Genomic DNA, 23,336 nt, shown 5'->3' with positions numbered 1-23,336 from the left:
GGTTTTTTTTTTTTAATTTGATATCTTCCACTTCTACTCTTCTTCCTTTTCCTCCTTTTCCCCACCCAATACAAAGACTGTGTTTGTAATTTATTTCTATGATCATAATTCAAATGAAGAAGGAAGTAGGGAATCCAGTCTAAAGCACAGGAGGAAACTGAGCCCCATCTGATTAGACAGCTAGTCCCAGCTTTGCAATTTACTAGCAATATGGTTTGAGGTTTTTCTTCTGAAGCCTGCAATGAAAGCTATGGCTTACCTATAACACAAGGATATTATAAAGACTAAATTAGATCACAGATGAAAACATGCATCTAAATTTATAAAGAGCTTCCCATGTATAACAGAATGGCTAACAGCTAGAGTATATTCAGAAAGGACAGTGTCCACCAGAATAATACAAGAAACCACCTGTGGCTTACCTCTGAGAGGCAAGGATTCTATCAACAGCAAAGAATCCAGAGACTTGGTCAGAATGGGGCCAACAGTATGACTTGCTCTTGAGTTGGAGAGCTACTAGAATTCCTTTTATTTCTTTTATAGAGGCAGATTTGATCTCTGAGGTTGCTGCAGGTCTGAACGTAAAAGAAACTTACTCGACTCTCTGTCCTTTAAGGCTGAAAGAGTAAAGAGTTAATTACCATATTATAGTCATCTCTCTGAATTTTCCACATAGATTTTTCCCTTAATTAGCCATCATGTGAAACTGAAGAATATTTATTATTGATTGTGTGTATTAAATTTTGCATCTTTTCTTCTTAAATTTTGAAGTGGATGAGTTTACTACTTTCTATATTCTCTCTTAAAAAAAAAAAAAACATTTTGGCTGGGATTGTGGCTCAGTGGCAGAGTGCTCACCTAGCATGGGTGGGACCCAGGTTCAATCCTCAGCACCACATAAAAATAAATAAATAAAAAATGAATAAAGGCACTGTGTTGTGTCCATCTACACCTAAAAAATAAATATTAAAAAAAAGTTTGCTCTTGTTGTCTTATGGTTTGTTTAGTTACAGTCCTCAACTGACTTTTTCTTGGGTCTATTACTCTTCAACAAAAATCAAGATGAAAAAAAGCTTCTGTCATGCTTTAGCTCAAGTTGAAGAATTGAATGTTTTGCATACATTTTTTTTTCTGATTTTTAATTCCTTTCTTTTTGTATTTTACCCAATTTCATTATGCTTATAACTGCCCATTCAATAATGGTTTAAGTTGCATAGCGTTATTTCAGGGTCCTATAATTATGTATTAACATGTATTTTATAAAGTGACTTGGCTGCTAAGATAATAAGACTGCCACAATGACTTACATGTACACGGCAAGTCATCACTAGGGCGCCAAGTTGGCTCTAAGGAGATCAAGATATGCACACCTACATGCCAATTTCAATCTTCATTATGTAGCTACTGTAACTCATTAGGCTTGGGATTTCTAAAGGGTTTATTCATTTTAGTCTTGTTTAACTTGCTTAGAAATTAACTTGTAGCCAAAGTACTCAGAAGTAAAGCATCTGAAAAATTCCTCCATCTAAAATCACCCTCATTTTTACATTTATAGTAAGCAACATAAAACAGTACATTATGTGTGGTCTTATTCATTTTATCTATTTACTGCTTGTTTTTAAATTGTAAATACCTTAAAAGCAGTGAATGCCTCTAGTTCTTGTTCCCTGTCTCCCACAGTAGGATACAGATATGGAATACAGACTTCATGCAAGAATGTTGTGTTTGAGTGGAAAAACTGGTCCACAGGTATCCAAAAAGATTCACTTCAAGTTTCCTTTAGCTATTTAATATCTGAATAAAACAATCTAGGTTTTACTTGGAAATTATGATGCTCTTAATTATTGACTTATCCACTCAAAGCAATTTTGATAACTTTTTATGAAAAACCTTTTACCACAGTTCTGTCTTCTCCTATTCTCACCTCCCCTTTTCTCTAATTTCTGTTTATTCCTCACATTTCTTTTCTTTTTCTTTCTTCCTTCTTTCATTTTTCCATTTCTTTTTCTTTCTTTCTTCTTTCTTCTCCTCTGTCTTCTTCCATTTTCTTATTACTCTAAAAATACAAGTCAAGGCATATTTTCATAAAATGAAGATTCAGAAGATTCGTTTGAGGGGGGGAATTGGCCAGAAAGAATGCAAATAGATTTTAAAATGTAAAAATTAGATTGAAAAAACTAATATATAGGTCAGTTTGTTTACTTGGATGAGATACTCTTAATGTTTTCAGTTACATATTGTTATAATTTTAAATGAAGCTTCTGACACTAAAATGTTTGAGAAAACAAATATTGCTAAATAGTACAAAGAGACCACTTCATGCAGCACCCTTTTTTTCATTGAACGCCCTACTGAGAAGTAAAATATCCAGAACATGTCCAGTTTATTGGGAGTTTGTTTTCATATTTCTGCATATGTTTATCTATAAAAACATTTCAAGATGCAGTTTTTTACTAATCCTACCTTGCTAAAAATCAATCAAGCCATCATCATGTGCTAGTAAATGGTATTTCACATTTTCTGATTTCTTTTCAGGACATCTGAGTTCATCTCAAGTTCTTCCCTTCTAAAAGACAGACCCCATGGTGTGAGACCTGAAAATCACCTCTGGACATCAGAATTATGGCTGCCTGGAATTGAAGACCTGGCTGAGAGAGATACTCTTGTTTGTAGAGGGAGCGTTTCTAACTAAATAACTTGAGTTTGTGACTTTAAAAACAAAACAAAAACAAAAAAACCTGCTCATCCATTGCAACTAAGTGTGCTCCCTTTTGTTACATGGTATGCAATTAGATGTCTTTGAAATAAAAGGTAAGTTAAATCAGAAGTCTCAAGGACAAGAATGTACTATTTTAAAACAGGGAGTGTCAAATGTTGTTTTTCAACCCACTACCAAAGGGTATTTCACAGGTAATTTCTCAGGGCTGATGTTAGCTAATTATTAGCTACCATACCCTGCTTCCCATTCTAAGTGACTATCTCCTGGCAGAAAGACACAGCTAGGAATGTTTTGTTTCATTTGTCCTTGGAGTTTTTATCAGCACCAAGAAGGTGGACTGAGCCAAAGTTAGAAGAATTCTGGAGCTAAGCAAAAAGTGACACGTTTAACAGCTCCCATTAATTGGGGCTGTTACATGATTAATTTGAGAAAAACAGAAGAGACCGATTTCTTTACAACTCACAGTTGGATGCAACCCACTAAAAGTAATCCTGTAAATTACGTTTTAAATCTTCAACATATTCTGAGCAGATAAAATAGTGGCATGATTGACCAAACTCCTTTTAAAAGTACACATATTACGATGCATCATAGTTATAAACAGATGGTATTTGGCCTCCTTCCTATTCTCAACATTTGGAATTTCTAAACTATGTGAATTAAACAATAATATTTTATAAACATACAAGGGATTTTGCTCACTGCTTTGTTAACATAGAAATTATACAATGCTGACATTTATTTAAATTTTAAAAAGTAAACAACAGTGTGCATTGAAATAAAGCAAACTAAAATCAACATAGAGAAGTACGTTCTGTGTGCACATTACCTACAATGGCACTGGCCTTTTTAAGGGAAGGCATAATGGGTTGAAGAACAAATTGTAGCTTAGACGGGCCTAATCCTTTGTGCTCCAAAGGCTCATTTAACACCTCTCTGTAAACAACGGATATTTATACCATAATTGGCTATTTGACCATCAGTGTTCATTTACTACCTAACCTGCTATTATGGAGTTAAAAGAAGTTCCCCTTCATTGGCTCATCAGCTTTCATAGTAGTGAAAGTGTCCTCGCAGTTTTAAAAACACTTACATAAACGGGAATCAGTCTGACACTCGTACTCAGAATGGGAAACATTATCATGATATCAATAAGTATATATATATTTTTTCTTTGGGGGATAGTATTGCCAGAAAGAAAAGGAAATGTATCAGATCTTAATGTCATTTCCTGAGATTCTTTTCTAAAATTATAGCTTTAACCCTTTAGTCACAGTTTGGAAGGGAGACCCATCTGCTTATTTGATGTACAAAATAGAAGGCACTTGGTTTCCAAACACTATTCTCAGATTTGCAAAGTTGTGCTGTGATGAATAAATAATGAATCAGATATTTCAATCCATTTTAAGATTTTGAAAGCCCTGATTATCATTGTTTACAGACAGTCTCTTCTAAGTACACTTCCCATGTGTTCTTGCTCAGCTTTCCAAGGGTAGGCTTATGGGGTCCACCCTCTCCCAGTCCCCCTTTACTCCTAGAGGGCTCTTCTTTTATTTTAACTAACTCACCCACCCACGTTTCTAAATCTACAGTTGGAGGAATAAAGCTAATGTTAGTAGGAAAAACTTGATTGATGGATGTCATGATTTGGTCACTGTTTTGAATCATTTTGGCATATAATCTCTATGGATTCGAATAAAGGGTGAGAAAATTATGCTATAACCTGGATGAATAGAAGGAAAAGGGACAGAAATTGGGGAAAAAGGGCATTTTTTTTTACTCCTACACGTCCAGTGTGATATGTATGCTCAAATAAATACTTATTGATAAATAATCATAATAGTGCAGAGAAGGCTTTTAAACAATTTGAAATATCAAACAATCAAACATTTTCCCAAGTTTTTGGAAAACTTAGAGCAGAGGAGTGGCAAATCAATGTGATGCTTCTAAATGGTCTCCTGCCCAAATCCCCTTTAATGACTCTTCTCTACTAGTTCTAAATTAACAATTAGTGGATAGGAGAAGAAACAGTTTGTAATCAAAATACAGGGCTGACACCAAAAAAGAAAGTGCCCGGAGGGTGGGATTTAAATCACACCTCTGAATATACCAGAATCAGAAAGAGAGGAGTATTGAAAAAAGTATAATCAGAATCTCTTCTATAGAATCTCAGTACCCATCTCCACTTCCTCCTGGGATTTGCTTAAGTAAAAGTTTTTTTTAAAAGTATGTGTGGGGTTTGTGGGGAGGGTGTCGAAATTATTTCTCTTGTTGCTTAGTGCACCTTCATCATATTTATTTACTAAGAGACTGGTCAACTCAAGGAACCGAATTTATGAAAATACTCAAAGGCATAGAGATGTGGGTTCTGCGCTGCTAGGGTTGCGCTTCTTTCCCGGGGATGCCGTTCAGGGAATAATAGTCAAGCCTGCACAAAAGAGCTAGGACAGCAGTGGGCCACCCGCCGTGTGTGCGTGTGTCAGCCTGAGTGGCGCGCGCGTGTCAGGGTGCGTGCCAGTGTGCGTGCGTGCCAGTGTGTGTGCATGCCAGTGTGCGCGTGTTGGGGTGTGCGTGTGCCAGCGCGGGTGTGTGAGGGTGTCCGCGTGGGTAAAAGCGTTGCGGCCACCGGCTCAGCCAGCTCCCGGAGCTCGCTGTGCCCGCATCTTTTGACAAGCCCCTGGTACCCCGGCTTTCCGCTCTGCTCGGTTGTCGCGCCTGAGCCGCCGAGAAGGGATCAGTTACTACTTTGTGACCTCAACGTCCCCTTCCTGATGTCTTGCGCCATCAGAGGTGGAACTTCCCCCACCCGCCCTTTTCTGGACCAGACTGAGCAAGGCGTCGAGGGTGGGCGCCAAAGCGGACCCGAATTTGGGCTCGTCCACTGCTCTGGCGCCAAGAGCAGGGGACGCGGACTCGCGGTGGGGCGACTCCTAGGGCCAGGATCCCGGCGGACCTCCCAGGCGGATCTTTCTGCTCCGGGCTATGTGGGCGAAGTGGATCTGACACTAGCACGCGCTGTTGGGGCTCGGGTGCTGGAGTGCGCACTTTTGCTAAAACTAGAGTCCGGGCCGGCTGAGCGCCCTAGTCCCCTGCATCCGCCACCTCCCGACTGGCCGCGGCCGGGAGGAGTGACATCCAGAGCCCCCAGCCTGCAGCGCGTAAGGGCAGATCCGACCAAGGGCGGAAGACCGGAGAGGCAGAAAGAGAAGAAAAGAGGTAGCAAGCTCCAGACAAGGGATCCTTAATTACAGATTAAAGGCAAACAAAACCATGCACCACACTTTCCATGTGTCAGCTGATGGCCGCGACAAAAGGAAACGCAGAACGCTGGGGGTGGGGGGTCTCTTCTTCTCTCCCCCCACTTCTATAATGTGTGCAAATGTAAAATGCATTAGGTAGTGACTCTGGGTAGGTGGTGCCCGGGGGCCAAATCACAGCTGCAGGCTCCTTGGTGTAGGAGGACAGTTTGTTGATGCACTCAAAGGTCTGGGGAACCTCTTAAAAAAAGAAAGAAAAGAAAAAAAGAAACAAAAAGAAAAAAAAAAGACTATAAATACTCTGCTAAGCACATTTTGCTTCTTTAAAACTTCATTACTCATACATTTTTAAGTTTTAAAATTTGGTCCTTAAAATATTGCAACTTATTATCTAAAGTAAGACCCACACATTCTCTCTCTCTCTCTCTCATACACACACACACACACACACACACACACACACACACGTTGTTTTACAATTTTGTATACTCCATTTTATTGGCCTGGTATCTCAGCATTGGAAATACAGGGGGGAAAGCCAAGCAGACTGAAAGCCAGGAAACATAGCTGCAAGCACCAGAGAGCACAAGTTCCCCTCTATGGCTCTGCGGCTCAGATAGAAAATGGAGAGATGTCTGCTTTGATTCTGTTCCTTTTAATTAATCATGATCTCAAAACAATCTCCACTCTGTCCCTGAGATTTAAGAAACAGGTTTGATTTGACAGTGTCCTGAATTCTGCATAGAAAGTAGAGAAGTGTGCAGACTCTGTTGCCTACTCACTGACCATTAAAAATTTCTAGTTCTGTGTCCTCATTGCTAACACTAAAATTAGACAGAAGATGACCTTGGAGAATCACACTGAGCCAACACACTTTGCACCCTTCTGTATTTTCTCCCTTTTGTTAATGGGTCAGCTTTGGAAATAGAGGAGTTTGTCTCTGTTAGCAATCTGTTTACTTTTGGCTGATACAATGATGCACCAGGTTGATGGCAACAAGGCCACACTACTTAGTCATTTTACCCAACTTCCTCTTTATAGATGATGCTTTTGCATTTTTCGATTATATTTTTTTCACCCCAATGCCATTTTCCCCACAGCATTTTGGGAAATGTTTTTACCCCAAGTCTTTTTCATGTGGTGACATTAAGTGATTTCCCACATTCCCTAAAATAATAATTGTATTCAAGATTAATAGCTTCATATCAGTAATTTTTAAATACCTTCTGATCCATATTTTTAATTTAAATGATCCCAACATTACTGTCCAGTCAAATGCCTGAATCAATGTATCTGTGGACTGGTTGCCAGCCAGATGACAGGCTCAGCATACTTGAATAAGACCATGATGAAGCTTCAACTGCAGAAGGTGGAGCACCTTCTTTCTTTCCTGCCTTCCCAGAAAGTAGATTTGCAAATCAACAAAATGATGTAAATCACACAAGGTTTCTATACCCTTCTCCTCCTTCTGATACATATTTAGGAAAATGTTCAGAAATTTCTCATATCCAGTCCTGTGATGTAGCCACACTCCTTCCACTTTTTGGCTTTATCCTGCAGTAAAATAAATAAGGTAAAAGAGCAAATTAGGAGTTTTTCTTTTCTTATAGCTTTCTTATGGTCGAATGGATCATCCTGTTGCTGTTGATTCAGGCCAGTTGTTGTTAGTTCATGTTCTTACCACCCACCAAAGAGCAGCACAGGATTTATTTTATATTAATAAATGATGTTCATGAGTATGTTTCTGAATGCCAGAGTTATGATTTATTTTTTTAAATGGGTGGAGAAAGGAGAATGGCAATAAAACTAGCTCCTAAGTCATTCAAAACCTTGGCTTCACACATCTATGTGAGATTTTTAAAAAGTCTTTCTGTTTTTTTGAATCTTATTTTCCTTTAAGTTCTGTTATCATGAACTATTTTTTTCCCATTTACCATCATTCATAGCTTCAAACCCTGTTTATTAGATTTTCAGTTGATAGAAGATACCTTTTCTCTTGTTTATGACTGTCTCTATTTACCACCCCCATTAAGAATTTCACAATAAATCCTTTCACCAAATAAATTAAAATCTGTAACTTCAGACACCCAAGGAAGAGGACATTAATCCACTTAGTAAAATACCCAGAACTCCCCCTCTCAATTTCAGCTCTTCTAATGTAACATTTAGTAATTGCAGCTGGCTTCTTAGACTTCCCTCCCTCCCTTTTATTCTGAATCATATTGGCCTTGTTTAACCTTCATTTCCTTTTCTACCCCCCACATTTGTCCACATACTTTTCTTTGACCATGTTTCTTTCTGTCTTTCTGCTGCCTGGATTGAAGGCAATAAATGTAGCTTTCTAAGAGCTTAGTACTTTCTGGTAAAATCCCATTCTACCTGCCTGTTCCACTATTAATGCTTTGTACATTTTTATGCTTCCTTCAGTTGTATAGTTACTGCTCTGTATTTTCCTGATTGATCATTAAGTTATGCTGGCTTTTCAGAGCTGCTTCTATAATCCTGAAGCAAAGGCTTTTTACTTGGCATGCTCTTTGCCTCTGGAATGCCTTTCCTGGCAAAGACAGGCATTTTGGTTTGACTATGATTCTTAGGTCACCATTCAAAGCTAAATGTGCTCAGTTAGGTTTCTACTATGAGCAGCTCTGTTTCTCCTGGTAAGTGCTCAGTGATGGTGCTTAGTTAGAGGGTGTGTTGTAAGAGCACGATGTAATATACTTATATTGTACTTGATTATCAGTTTTCAAAAACAGCTGCAAGCTTTGATATCTGTGTGAGGAAATATCAGAAGATAATATGCCATTGGTATTTATTACTCTATAATTAAGGATGTGTCAGTGTTTTCCTTTAAAAAAAAATCCCTATTTTCAGAAATTCATATCTCCAGCAGAAATTTCCCTATGAATTACACTCTAATACCATATTAGAAGTATCTTCTTTGTACATTATCCCTCCCCTTCCTTTTCTTTCTGGGGAAAAAAATCTCAGGATGTAATTTCTGGGTTATCTATTTGGGATGAGAGGAAGCAGGCCCGGCACTGAACAATTAAAGGTGCCACTGCTGCTTCACTGGTGCCACCTGCTTCCTCTGCTCCCCAGCCTCCTGCATCAGGTGAGAACATGACACTCCTTTTGTAGCCTCATATCTACATGGAGGAACCAGCTCACCATTGTACAATTTCAAAGGCAAAAGAGAAGAGTCAATTTTTCTGAAATATCACAGGTGCCATAGAGGTGGACATTCTAGTACCAGAAATCAGTTTTTTTTTTTTTTTTTTTTTTTATTGTTCTTTCAGTGGTCATCTGGAGTACACATACAGCCAGGTAAGACTTGAGATAAATTTATGGTAATGTATTAGCAATTTATTATTCCATGTTTCTTCTGATAGCAAAGGGTAGGAGAAAAGAAAGTAGAGGGGGGATAGATACAAATGGATACAAATGTTTTCCCATTCTCCTTCTTTAAGGGCTGGTCCTAACCAAGGGACTGGACCATGCTCTAGAGAAAAAGCCTTGGAAATAATCTAGACCTGTCTCTAACAACACGGCAGCCAAAGCAGGTCAACTTCTCCTTAGGTCCCCAGTTTCCCTATCTAAAATGGAGAGGTTACAAAAACAAATACTTACCAGGAGGACCAGAGATGTTTTCTAAATTTATGAATGAATACAGCACAGTGTAAGAACACAGGGAGTGGTGGAGCTTGTGACACCACAATGTGGATGTGGAGACTAAATACCTGCCTAAAGACAGAACGACAGTAGTAACATAAACACTTAAGATATTGGCCACACTTCATGGTCTCTCATTTCCCTATTAATACCAACAAAGTGGAGCCCAACGCAACCCCCTGCTGCCTTTTCCCATTTTTGCCTGGTGGGGATAAAAGTAGAAGAGAACTAGGGATCCAACTAAGTCATATACACAGAACTTGGTGCTTCCTGAAAGTCACATGGGTGACAATGACAGTATCCCATGTAGGGAAAGACTTGTAACAACAACAAAAAATCTTCACCTTTTTTAATGTCCTGGCTCCTAAATATGCTGCTATATGATGCTTCACTTTTTCTCATTGTGAAATGATACTGAAAATGTTAAAAAATTTTTAAATACAAAGGACTTCATATTCCTGGAGAAAAGTTACGCAAGAATATATTCCTAATGGAAACCACATCTTCTAGCACTCTACCTTAGGTCTGCTACTTAAACACAATAACTGATGGAAAAAGTAATACAAACATTTTAGATTTATTAGATTATCTGCCAAGAATAATCAGTTCCTTATATCAGTTTATGAAAACAATTGGGGGACTTCTTCTAGTATTGAAAGTCATGAGCATAGAGCTATGGGAAAGACTAAGCACTCAACTAATGATAGCTAATGCAATGTCCCTTGAAGACACTGATCATAAATTTCAATTTAGAAAAATAGGCTGAGGATGAATGAGAATCCTACTCCATAAGCCATATGTGCCTCTCATGCAGTGAGGGCATCTTGAAGATACTAGGGAAGCTCCCTTTCCATGGGTCAGTGGCAATGCCAAAGATGTTCTAGTGTCTTGAAGGAGGAAGGAAACAGGTAACATTTTTGCGAATAGACCATGTGGTCAGGAGCTGAGAGCTCTGAGCTCCGACATGCAGCTCTGAATTTTTCAAGGTAAAAATACAGTGTCTATTTGATATCTGCCTTCATCTTCTTTTCACTACCTTTCAAAAGGGTTTACAGAGCTATAGTTTTCCATCTTGCATTTATAATAGAAATGGAGAGCAGCAGCCTCAAGAATAGGAACTCATGGACAGTCAAAATCTGACTTTCTCCATTGTGTGATTTGATTAAATTTTGAGGTGAAGACCTTGGTTCCCAATTCCCAGTTACAGCAGGTTCTGTCACTGTTTGAGGGAAATGGTTTTCTGACTTCATCAATAGTTAGGAAGTCAAGAAATGCTGAAGATACATGGTAGCAAATTTAACTACATGCTTCCCAGTTTTTATAGCTATAATTCAAAAGATATATCTAAAAATAACATTTAAGATATGAAAAAGCCATGAAGTTATGAGTAATAATTAGCCTTTATGTGCCATGAGTTAGCTTATGAAATATTTAATTGTACAATAAATGTGGCTCTCCCTCTGATATGTCCTGCTCTTCCCATTTGTTCTCTGAAGTAACCATTACTTCAAATTTTTGGAATGGAACCACCATTTGACCCAGTTATCCCACTCCTCATTATGTGTCCACAGGACTTAAAATCAGCATACTATATTGATGCAGCCACATCAAGTTTATAGCAGCTCAATTCACAATAGCAAAGCTATGGAATCAAACTAGGTGCCCTTAAACAGATGAACAGATAAAGAAAATGTGGTATGTATACGCAATGGAATATTAATTCCTATGGTAATATTTTAATCACATATGCACATATCTTTAAGCACTAGGTAGAACTGCTTGCATCTTATAAAACTTTCCCAGTTAAGTTTTAATAAATATCTTTGAAGGGAGGGTGTATTACAGAAACATTAATTGTCCTTTATCTCAATTGAAAATTTAAAATGTAACTGGTTTGAATCAGTGGTTTATACTATACTCTCTTCATTGTTAAGTACAAGATCTGATAATAAATATTCCCTAATTTTCCAGTGAAATAGAAAGGCAGTTAGGGCAATACTTGTCAACAGTCTATTGAAGGGCTGGGGCTGTAGCTTAGTGGTAGAGCACCTGCCTTGCAAGTGTGAGGCCCTGGGTTCGATCCTCAGCACCACATAAAAATAAATAAATAAGATATTGTGTCCCTCTACAGTAAAATAAATATTTTTAAAAACAGTCTGTTGAAGAATAAGAATCAGAACATGTCAGCATTAAAGGACAGCATGGAATATCTTTTGAAGACAAATTGATTTATCACCCATAGAAAATATCTTGAGACAAGTGAAATTTCTTTTGGTCTCATATTTCTGGGTAGCAGATGCTTTTTTAAAAACAGATTTTACTTTTAAAAATATCAAATATAATTAACACCTTCAACATAAAATTAAGTCTTTGTTTCCAGATGCATTTTAAGGTGTTGAAATTAATCCATGCAGCATTCTATGGCTAAGGGTTTCCACTGACTTAGGGATTTGGCTGCTATCTTTATGTGGCATGTCTGAAGGACTGAGAATAAGAACAGGACTTTAAAACTTAAGCTTATTTGAAGGATACTTATTAAACCAGGAACATCTTGAAAAAGTTCATTTGACCTGTTCCTGATCAACATGGAATAAATATATAGGTTAAGAACTATGTGTGCCGTTAACATTATAGAAACATGGAGTAAGTAAATTTAGGGCAAAAATCCTAGACATCATATATAGGTCTTGATAATAGGCAGACTTTTAAATGAATAAAAGTGAGGGTTAAATTGAGAGTTAAAAAAATAAAGACAATTTTCAAAAAAATACTTAAAACAAGAAATAATGGGAGTATGTGATCTCTTTCCAGAGACTAGGAGAAATAGTAACTAATGAGTCAACTTGTATTCTCAGTTATTCGCTGACTTCAAGTAAATATCTATTAGAGGTACACGGGCACACAAACACATTTACATATTTTTAAATGCTCAGAATGATACATTCATAAAACTTTTTATTGCTTAGGTGCACTAATGCCAAATCTGATAACCTTGTTTCTATAAGTAACAATTTTAATGTAAAGTTTTTATCCTAGAAGAAATGATAGGCACAGCTGAAAATGAAATGATTTGATTTTATGAATGTAGGGAACAAAGAAACAAACATACACAAGTATATTTCAGTATAATATTTGCCAAAATCAGAAAAAATATTTAAATATTTTAGATGTTTAATACTTTTTTTTTTTTCCTATCAGTTGGTGAGAAAACATATTTGAATAGTTGATCTGTATGTAAGATCTCCCCCATTTTTTGTACTGGGGATTTAACCCAAGGGTGCTGAACCATGGAGCTACATCCACAACCATTATTATTTATTTATTTATTTATTTATTTTGAGACAGAATCGTGCTAAGTTGCTGAGGCTGGCTTTGAACTCATGATTGTCCTGGTTTCCGAGTCACTGGGATTACAGGCATGAGCCACCATCAGGCTGCATATAAGATCTTACCCACCATAAAATACTATTTTCAAGATAGTAAAACTAAACATCACTTCTTGGCTGTGAGATTTATATTACCTCAAGAAGATGTCATCTGTGACGTAGCACCCTTCTGATTGTTTAATCTATTATAATTTTGCCCAAGAGAAGTGTCTATGAACATCTTACTCCTATTTTGTTTATATTTATCTAGTTTTGTTTTCAAATGGAGCACCTCTGCTACATTTCAGGTTCTATAGTCTTAGAATGGAAGGGACTTCTGAAATAGTTTCATGAGTGAGGAGGTAATTTGTTCAGTGACTTCCCTTTAAGTCAGGACTAGAAGCCAGTGGTATGGTAGCCCATCATATACTGAGGACCACATACTGGATGGGAAGAGGAGTCTCTGTTTAAAGACAGAGTTTGTTGTTTCTGCTTCTTATTCTTGCTGTTTTGAAGTTTCCAGGCCTCATGGACTCTCACTTCTGCTTTTTTTGATCTTTATGTCTGCCTCTCTCCTGAAGGCTGCGTGTGGCTCCCTAACCTTGATCTATTTCCTGCTGTTGATTTTGCTACCTGTCAAATGGGCCCTATTGGATTTCTGTGCCATTGCTTACAAGACTTCTCAGACCTTTTAGAAACCAGAAAGCCAGGCTTGGCCCTTGTCTAGCCACCTCTCCCTGGCTGCTATTCACTATTTGGTGTATAGAAGTTATTCATTTCAAAAGCTAGGAAAATTACAATTTACCTGTCAGTAAACAGAAGATGGTTTATCAACAGACTTTACCTTAATGACTACAAATGTTTACCTCCTGCTTTCCAGAATGCAAAGAAAATCTTGGAAATGTCATAATATCTTACAAACATTTGCAAAACAGATCCTTGTTCATCCGGAAAAGAAACAATTGTATTCGTTGTCTCTGACACTAGGAAAATGTTCAGCAAGAGAAACATACAGATAGATGCACACACTTATACGTAAATGAATATGCTAATTAAAAATTGCAGTGGGCACTTTATTAAAAATTTATTTTACAATCTAGTCATTCAAAACATTTTTACATCAACAAATACAGCAGCTTGACCATTGGAATCATAAGTGATTTATCTTGAAAAGATTACATTTGTAGCTGGCTAAAAATATTTTTGGAGAATATTTGTATCAAAATTACTGGTTTTGTTAGAAGTATTTTCATTTCTCTATTTTTACTCCTGGAAAAAAAAAATTAAGTATCTCGGTATTCATTTTATGGGTGAGGTGGATCCACTGACTGTATTTGCCATGTTTGTCCGAATTACAGCTGTTTATCTTGCAACTTTCTTTAAGATTAATTAAATGCAAATGTAACTCTGTGAATCATGGGAATACCTGCCAGACTCCTTATTAATACCTTCACTTAAAAACTCCTGTGCCAGAGAGTCATTAATTTGCTAAAAGAAAAGTGCTAAAGCAGCCCTTTGCCCACAAACAATTCTGAGACGGCTGCCCAATTAGTCCGGTAGCATTCTGATCTTCCTTTCAGGCCCTGTGGCCCTTTGAGGACACAAGAAGGCTCCGATGATAACCTGGCAACCTAGGTAGAAACCCAGCCAAGTGTGAGCGTTTGAAGCTGCAGTTTGGCTGCCATCGTGTCGGCGAAAAGAAAGAATTCAGGCACCATGTCATCCAGTACAAAGGATAAAAACGGATTCAACCGGAAATTCAATGTGGCACCACATATGGGATACATGAGTGCGGTTATACAACAGGCCACATATTTTTTTTGAACAGTCTCCTACATGTGATGCCGAGGACATGTGTAACCATCATAACGTCTCTAGGAATCTGTATTTAATTTGAGTTGGGGTGGTGGCAGGGATTGGAGATCTGAAGCCGCCACAGGTTTGTGGCAGATGGCTCTGTGTCAGCTATGACAAGCAGCCAGGCTCAGCTTCCTCTGCAGATTTTCTTTTCTCTCTGATCAGGTAAATATGGGCACACTCTGGAAAGTTCTTCAGATTCTGCCTTAGGCTGCAAGTTTGTGACTTAGCCCCATCTGTCACAAATCTTCCCTAGGTTCTGTTGTAAGCAGAGACCTGAATTTACCATGTAGGGCTGCCCAAGAAAACGGAGCCATTTCACCCTGTAACAGGGGAGAGGGAGAGAAGAGAAAGTAATGAAGAAGCATGAACCACTGAAACACCAAAGGAGGCTGAAAATTCATATTGCAAATTCGCATCCCTTACGTCAATTATATTTCAAAAAGCCACCAAGTAAATGGTCCTTGAGTTCCACCACTTCAGAAAATCCCAGTTTCTGATTGGTTTAAAATGTCACTATGTTTTCAACTATGGGAGAAAACTACTGTTTTTTTTTTTTTTTTTTTTTTGCAAATGGGTACATTCTGCTGCATACATATTTCCTGGTTTATGTTAATGGATGACAGCTATTAAAAGTTCATCATCCAACTTTTAACTTTTATAAACACAGGATACATAACACTCTTAAAGAAATGTTTTTGCTAATGCAAATTTTACTTTTAAGTGGTAAAGACACAAGATAAATGTCCTTACTATTATTGGGAATTTATAAAGTGTTTCAAATTTTTCAAATGTGTTTATATTCATTATTTCATTATAGCAGTACCTCAGGGGGAAAATGCTATTACAATTGAAAAAAAAATCTTTCAGATTTGCAGATAAATCATATAGAGGCCAAAAAATCACCTACAGTCAGGCTGCAAATGAGGAGCAGAGAATGACAAAAACCTCTAACTGACGGTAATTGGGTAAAGCATATCTATTGTGCTAAGGGTTATTGCTTCTATTTTGTTTAGGCAAATCAAAGGAAACCCAAACAAAATAAAATTGAGAGAGAAAGTGCAAAAGGAAGGGAGGAAGGGAGAAAAAAAAAGGAGAGGAAGAAGGGAGGACAGGACAGGGGTGAGAGAGGAAAACACTGAACTTGAGACAAATTTTCTCTTAAATTCTGCCAGTGCAGATTTTGTATCTTCTCAATATACCTTAAACATTTAAGTTTACATTTTAAGGAAAGAGTAAGGGCTTTGGAAGTGTGTTCATGCCAGTGACCTTGTTTACATTGAGAATATAAGCTCAGTTAAAAGGGTCCTCTAAAGTGACCAGTGTCTTGAGGGGAACTTAGAGTAGCGTGGCTGTGGTGTGGATGGACGTAGCTGACATAATGAAGACAACCACAAATGGCTTTTCTGGGTGTCAAGTCTGAATTGTAATCTCAATCATTGTTTGGAATGAATTTTAAGCAGAAATCTGAAAATTCTTCTCCCTTACAAATAACATCAGGTTTTAAAGTTCTCTTGAATGTTGAGGAACTTGAAGAACAAACTAAAACTCAGCAGCTATGATCTCAAAAAACTTTAAAATACTGCACTCACAAAAAGCAGAAGAAAGAGTAGTATCTCTTTCTTTCTCCTTTTCTCTCTCTCTCTCTCTCTTTTTTTTTCCTGCACAGGATATTGCTCAATTTGTAAATAAAAGTAAATGAGAAATAGTGCGGGAATGACATCTCTTCTGTTGGTCCAGGTGGTGTCCACCTCCTTACAACTGCTCCATTTGTACTTGTGTTCTGTTTTCAATACTGTTAACAAGGGACTATCTATAAATGCTTTTATGAAACATTTTAAAATGAAATGATTAAAGGTTCTCTAAAAGCATGTAGACAAACATTGTTGGAGATTTTCAGTAAGTAACATCACTTAGTAAAAGTGAGGCCAAAAAATACAATTTCATGTTATAGACTTGTTTGGGTTGGAAACGGGGAACTATTGTTAGTCTAAGAAGTAAATCCTTGGATTTTTCTTTTTATGATTTCTTCTAGAGATCTGTATTCAAGTTATTCTTATGATTCTGTGAATTGAAACCTGCTTCTTCTATGTAAGTTCATGGTCAATGCCTCCGCTTGACCTAGAGAAGGATATATCCCAACATTTCAAGCAAGTTATAGTCAATGACCAAACTTTTTAAGTTGTGGTCTTAACATTTTTTTAAATTGAGAAAATAGTTTTAGATTTTTAAGATTATTAGGAAACATTTAATTTTGGCATGCATTGGATTTCTCTAAGGAGCCTAAGAAAAATTGTGTGCATGCGTCTCTGTTTGTGTTAGTGAGTGCACATTTGTGCATGGTGAATTTAAATATCTCAGGTCTAAAATTTCAGGGAAGAATTCATGAACACAGAGTTCTGTAGTAGAGTCACTTTAAGAAAAAAAGTAAATTCTGTTTCTGCTTTTCAGTTACTAGCATTCTGTTTTAAATCTTGCTTCAAGTTATAGCCCCAAAACTCTCACTCATATTGAAAGTATAATGTCTCATGTGAGAAGAAAGCCAAGTGTTAGTAGCCTTATTCTAGTCATTAAATTTCTAAGTGTGAATCCATATGAAAAATTCTATCCTAAAGTGAACTCTATATGATAAGGAGTGAAATGATTTTAAAATGTAAACTTTTAACAACAAAAAAAGAGTAAGGTGTAAAAATGTAAAAAAGAACAAATTAAGGAATTCAGTGACATTCTATCCTTTTAGATCTTAGAAGCATATGTTTTATAAAACCAAAACAGCACTGCCCAATGGGATAAATCTTTAAAAAAAAAAAAATCCATATTTTCTTCACAGAACACAGAAAAGGTCCTCTTCTATTCCATAGGAAAAATAGGTACAAAGCTGTCTTGGATGAAATAATTCTTTAGTATTTAAAGAAAGCAAATGTTACCTGAAAACTTGTATATTTATAAAACCTTAAGGTGAAAAATTATCAGAATTTATTATATCTTTAGAAAACATCTTTTTTTCCAGTTTTGTATCAAAATCCTATTACAACAAACTATATCTGTGATCCTTCCTTGTGATTTATAACTGAGTATCTTGTAAAATGCCAGTTTCTCTTCATAGTTGTGTCTTAAAGTTCTTGATTACTTGTAATTCAGGATTAATTTCTTTAATTTTTGAGATTAATTGTTAGATACAATATCACAAAGGTCTATGAATGAGGACATATATGACAGTACAGATTTATAATAAAAATCCATGGTAAAATAATTAAAAATGAATTATACATATAAATTCTTACAAATGCTTAGGCATGAATTACTTATTTATAAAATTTTGAGATGGAGGATTTTATGATGTACAAACTGAAGATATACGTAAGCACTAGCATGTAATAACTCAATGAAGCAACACTTAACGTATAGGTTACATTTTTAGCTGTATAAGGAATGATTTTGTATATTAACAGCATACTACGAAGTTAACATTCTTTCAGAATTTTTCCAGAAGTTGTTTGTAAAACAAATAGTTACAGCAATGTTATGGCAGCAACTGAATTAAAATATTTCAACTGGAGATCTGCTTTCTTTTCTAACTAGAGACAACTTGTTGCAGTAACTTTTGAAACAGTTAAAAATTTGCACATGTGGAATAACAGAGTTAATAAGGACTAACCTGAAGCAATATTAAAAACTGATAAATTTTGATGATAGAAATACAACTCTAAATACCTCATCAAAACTTCACTGGAAGGAAAACAAGTCAATAATTTAATGGTAAGCTCAATGAAAATAGGTGTCTGTCATGTGTAGAAAATGAATCCATTTGTACTAAGACTTATATCTAGTTCCTTAATTTTCATAATCTTTATATTTGGACAGTCATATGGGAAACTATTCGACTAGTACTGTATATAAAAAAAAACTGCTACTGAACTTTAAAAATTAAGAAATGTTTGGGGAAAGCTTGGGGGACTGTGCTCTCTGTGAAGCTTCACATGTGTACGATACAACAGTATTGACTCAAGGAGTGATACTGAAGCCGGGAAGTGTGCAGTCAGCATTTTAAACTATTATGAGCTACCTTCTGAACCATTGCCAAGTTAATAGACAATGAAAGATAATGAGCTTGAAATTGGGTGTTAAATTGCATTTTTGGTTCTCTCCCTTTTTCTCGAAGTTTAACTGTTTCCTGGAGAAACAAAGTCATGTTTTGATGTATCACTATGTAAATATGTATTTTAGGCCATGTGCAAAGAAGAGAGAGAAAAAGGCAGAGAGCTGCATTACATGTAGAAGGTTATACATTAACATAGGAAAATTAAAATATGCTAGATTATAAAACTGCTAGATTGTAAACTATACTGAATTTATGTAAAATGAGGATGCTATGTTCAAAGAATATAAAAAGGTATATCACTCATGGCCTAGAGCCACCTTCGAAACTCATAAAGGAAATTTATCCTACTTCAATTACTCTGACTTTTAGGAGGGGCTTTTTTTGTGTTGTTGGTTCGACAATGTAAAATTCCAATTTGAATAAGGGGAAAATGATAATGAATGAGGGAATTGAATGATGATGCTATTTATATATCTGATTTTTCCTTTTGCCTTTGCCATTCAGAGATGAGACCCAGTCTTAATTCTAAACAAACGGAGGATTGTCATGTCACATTATTAAACTGGACGAGGGAAATATTCAACTTTTGAAAGTCATCTTTAAAGTAGTTCAAAGATGAACACCAAACTTCACTGATGTCATTCACCTGAATTTTTGAGGACTGAGGATTTCATTATAATGGGAAGAAAGGCTTATCCTCATTAGTATAATTGTAGAATCTTTCCTTTACTTCCTTTTAAACTAATGAGTTACATTAATCCAGGTTCATTTTTATAAGCCTCTTGGGGCTAAATGTAAAGGACAGTCATCTTAGAAAACAATAAATTTTAAAAAAAAGCATGTACCGTGCATTAAGTGCACGTATTTCATAAGACCTAGGTTAATACAACTGGCATCCAGTTTAATTAATCCTTGTTAGTGTAACAACTAATATCCCTCCCTAGCATGTTTCCTTTAAACATTAGTATGTTAATTAAATGTTTTTTTTAAAAGATTTTTCTTTGTACTTCAATATGGCATTTATACCACGTAAATCTCTTCTCAATAACTACCTTATAGAGATGTTTTCTTATAATATCTGGTCTCTTGCAGAAATTCTGGAGCCTTTTTGAAAGCTGTTCAGGTGTAGAATACAGATATTCAGCTGCAGGAAAAACAGATACATTTTTAATGAAACAAAAACCTCAAAGCACACACTCGATATTAGTCACTTTACTAATTAAAAATGCATATTGCTCTGTGCCGCCTCGTGTTTTACATTATTTAAGCATGATTTTATAAGGTTACCTCAGCTCACAAGGATGTTTAATGCTAAATAAGACTGTGTAGTTGTGCTGTTTAGACATCTCCTTTGGGTGATTAAAATACATTATTCTAATGTAGCACAATGCATATGTGATATATTTAGTGATGAGAATTTTTTTCAAAGAACTGGTACTATAGCCGTATGTACCCTGTACAACAGTTGCATATTATTAACTAGTCAATTGTTTAAATAATTTGGTGTGACTTTCAGTTCTTGATTTTTTTCTCTGTGTATATCATTAAAAAAAAATCTGTAAGCAATTGCAGCAACACTGACCTGCTTATAAAAATCCATCATTATGGGATGTGTATGCTAACAATGAAGAATGCTATTTGAAAACTTGCTTTTTTTGTTATCTTAAAAGAACAGATGGTAAATATAAGCTTACTCTAATGTATTAAAACACATAAAATTTTCCTTAACACTAACATGTTGACTTGCCAAATAAACAATTGCTCCTGCCTAAGTTTATTTTCAAACTTTCTAATTTAGCATGAATCATGTATTAAATCACAACCAGGACAAAAGCACATTAAAGCAGTTACCTGGAAAAATTTCAGGATAAACCAAATCTTTGGGACAAAGGGGGTAACAACCACAATAAACAGCTTCCAACCTAAGGAAATTTTAGAAAGAGCATGAGAAAACATCAAAAAGACATTATCATCGTAGCTAAGAAAGTGGTTTTGTTTGCCTGAGTTAATAGTAAGAACCCAGAGTTAGCTGGGACAAAAACATGGTCGGCAGTGCAGTTCTAAAAGCCAAAGTTGCTCTTTTAAAAGATTTTATTGATCATATATGAATTTCATAGAACAGAACCAACAGCATATGTTTTGTTCACTGAATTAATCAAAGCGCAGTGCTGCATTTTTTTTTTTTGTTTTTAAAATACTGTTTAACACATTTTATAATCAGCAGATAAACACATGTAACAACATGGTAAAGTATGGACAGCTTTTCTTAATAATGCTGCAAAGCCTCAGAATGTTCATTTTTCAAAAAATGTTTAAATAAAATAGCAAATACTTAACTTTAGCACTGAAGCCGTAGAAATGATCGAGGCACTTTTAAAAGCAGCAGAAAAAAAAATTTTACAATCTGTTGTGATGGGACATTTTCATTTTAAGCTCATGCTTCGGAACGATTTGTTATTGTGCAGAATGTAAAACTCTTCCCTTTGTTGAAAAACTCTCATGAAGATTACTTTAATGAACCCTTTGCTTTTTTGACTAAAAATTCAGCTCACTTTCCATTTTATTAGGAAAGGATTCTTTTATTATTAAACAAACCGACATGAAAGTTTCACTTTGTGACAAGGTCTCCCCATGGACACCTATGAGACGTTTTCCTCCCCATCCCAGTGGTTAAGGGTTAAGCAGAAGAAAGGTATGACCTCTCCCATGGCTGTGTTAGGTTCACGTAATAACTATTGATCTGACATATAATAAACTTTAAGGATACCACTGTCATTTCTGTTGGCTAGAAATTATGCAGTGAAATTCAAAACACTCTTTAAAATATGTTTATTTTATGAGAAACTTTGAATTGCATCCAAAATGTTGACCAAAGGCAGAATTTATTTTGAACTGCAGATTTTTTTCAGCCAAAGAATAATTTGAAGTCATGTCAATGTTTACCTTGTTTATTTACAGTGACAAAGTACATGCAATTTAAGCTGTTTTAAGTGGATGATGTTTTCCCTATTTTATTATGTTAAACCGAAATTAGTTTAAAGGAAAAGTATTTATTTTGAGCTGCAAATTTTGGAAAAATGCTGTTAAAAGTTTTGCTTGAGAACTGATAGAAGTTATGAGATAACACAGTGGGAGGGTACAAGTTCTAGTTACCAGTTATTAGTTTCAGAATCCAAACTGATACCAAATATTTTTTTCCTCTACATACACACATATAAATTCTTACTGTAAGCACAGCTGTACCCTACACTGTACTGTAGTATAAAGCATTATGAAAAGTTTTGAGCATATAAACCCGTGATTTCCCTCATGAACCAAAAGAAAACATGCACTTTATCTGAAGACATTCGGTTTCAAATGCTGTGCCAAATGAAAAGCAAATACATATGAACATTCTCTTATAATTACGTAAAATCAAAAGAGTGAAGTCCCAGGCATTTCAGAAAGTGCACATGTTATCTGCTTTTTAATAATGGATTTGAATTAGAGTATTCTGTTCCCCGAAAGAAAATCACAGGCCAACTTACATTTTGAGTCATTGTATGAGTATGTACCATGCCAATTCCTAAAAACCTCTGCTAATTAAAACACTGTATAGTAAGACAAGAATAGCACTAAATGATTTAAGAAGAAAAATTTTATAAATTTTAGATTTCAACTTTTATTTGTAGATTATCTTATTCATGATTATATTTCTAATTAATCAAGAAACAACCACTATCTCTTCTAGTCATATTTTTGATTTGTTAAACTGCTAAATCTTACTGTTTGGACTGTCTTGCAGGACTATGTTTTGAAATAAATGAAATTTATATATTCATTGTCACAAATTTATTATATTTTGTTATTTTGAAAAAAAAAGATCATCTCATGACAACAATACAATTATTCATCATTTCGATTCTTATGCACTACCAGTTAAATAATAAATAGGGTTCCAATTGATCTATTGTTAAAATGACTAGTAAATGACCTTTTTATTCCAATTAACAAATCATCTGCTAAATCTATGAATCTTAATATTCAGATCTATTCACTTCAATTCATACAATTTATCTGCAAATAGTTGTTGGGCTTTTGATTCTAAATATAATTAGCTGATAATTTTGCTTGGCTGAATTACTTTTCTGGAGGGCCTGCAAAGGCTCTCAGTCGCATTATCTAGCAATAATGAATCTGATAGGTGAAATTTTTTACTGTAATGAGGATGAGACACAGTTGTGACACCTGAGTCTACTAATAACAGAAGACTGCTAATTATCGACAGCACTTTTTTGTGTGATGCAAGGAGAAAAAAAATCCCTCATTATTAAAAAATAAAAAGTTACAATTATAAGTGACACCGGAGGAGAGTAAATAAAATGGAG

At 35.7% G+C, this 23,336-nt stretch overlaps 1 protein-coding gene across 7 annotated transcripts in view; it reads right to left on the bottom strand.

The window, feature by feature from the left end:
• Positions 1 to 6,663: 6,663 nt before the first annotated feature.
• The window catches only part of Qtman (queuosine-tRNA mannosyltransferase), a 369,524-nt gene continuing 352,851 nt past the window's right edge, over positions 6,664 to 23,336 (bottom strand). For 5 of the 7 annotated variants that reach the window (XM_076866174.1, XM_076866171.1, XM_076866175.1 and 2 more), the window contains 3 exons: positions 20,821 to 20,891; positions 20,022 to 20,113; positions 13,808 to 15,190 (listed from right to left, as the gene is read on the bottom strand). In XM_076866174.1, the coding sequence (XP_076722289.1) occupies positions 15,107 to 15,190; positions 20,022 to 20,113; positions 20,821 to 20,891 (247 nt within the window). In that variant the 3' untranslated portion in view covers positions 13,808 to 15,106. Of the gene's footprint in view, positions 7,531 to 13,805; positions 15,191 to 20,021; positions 20,114 to 20,820; positions 20,892 to 23,336 lie in introns of those variants that run through there. The other 2 variants (XM_076866169.2, XM_076866170.1) reach the window with 2 other exon arrangements.

This window comes from Callospermophilus lateralis, chromosome 9 (genome assembly GCF_048772815.1).
Source record: "Callospermophilus lateralis isolate mCalLat2 chromosome 9, mCalLat2.hap1, whole genome shotgun sequence".
NCBI lineage: Eukaryota > Metazoa > Chordata > Mammalia > Rodentia > Sciuridae > Callospermophilus > Callospermophilus lateralis.
The sequence above is the reverse complement of the archived record's forward strand: the minus strand, read 5'-3'. Positions and strand labels throughout refer to the sequence as shown.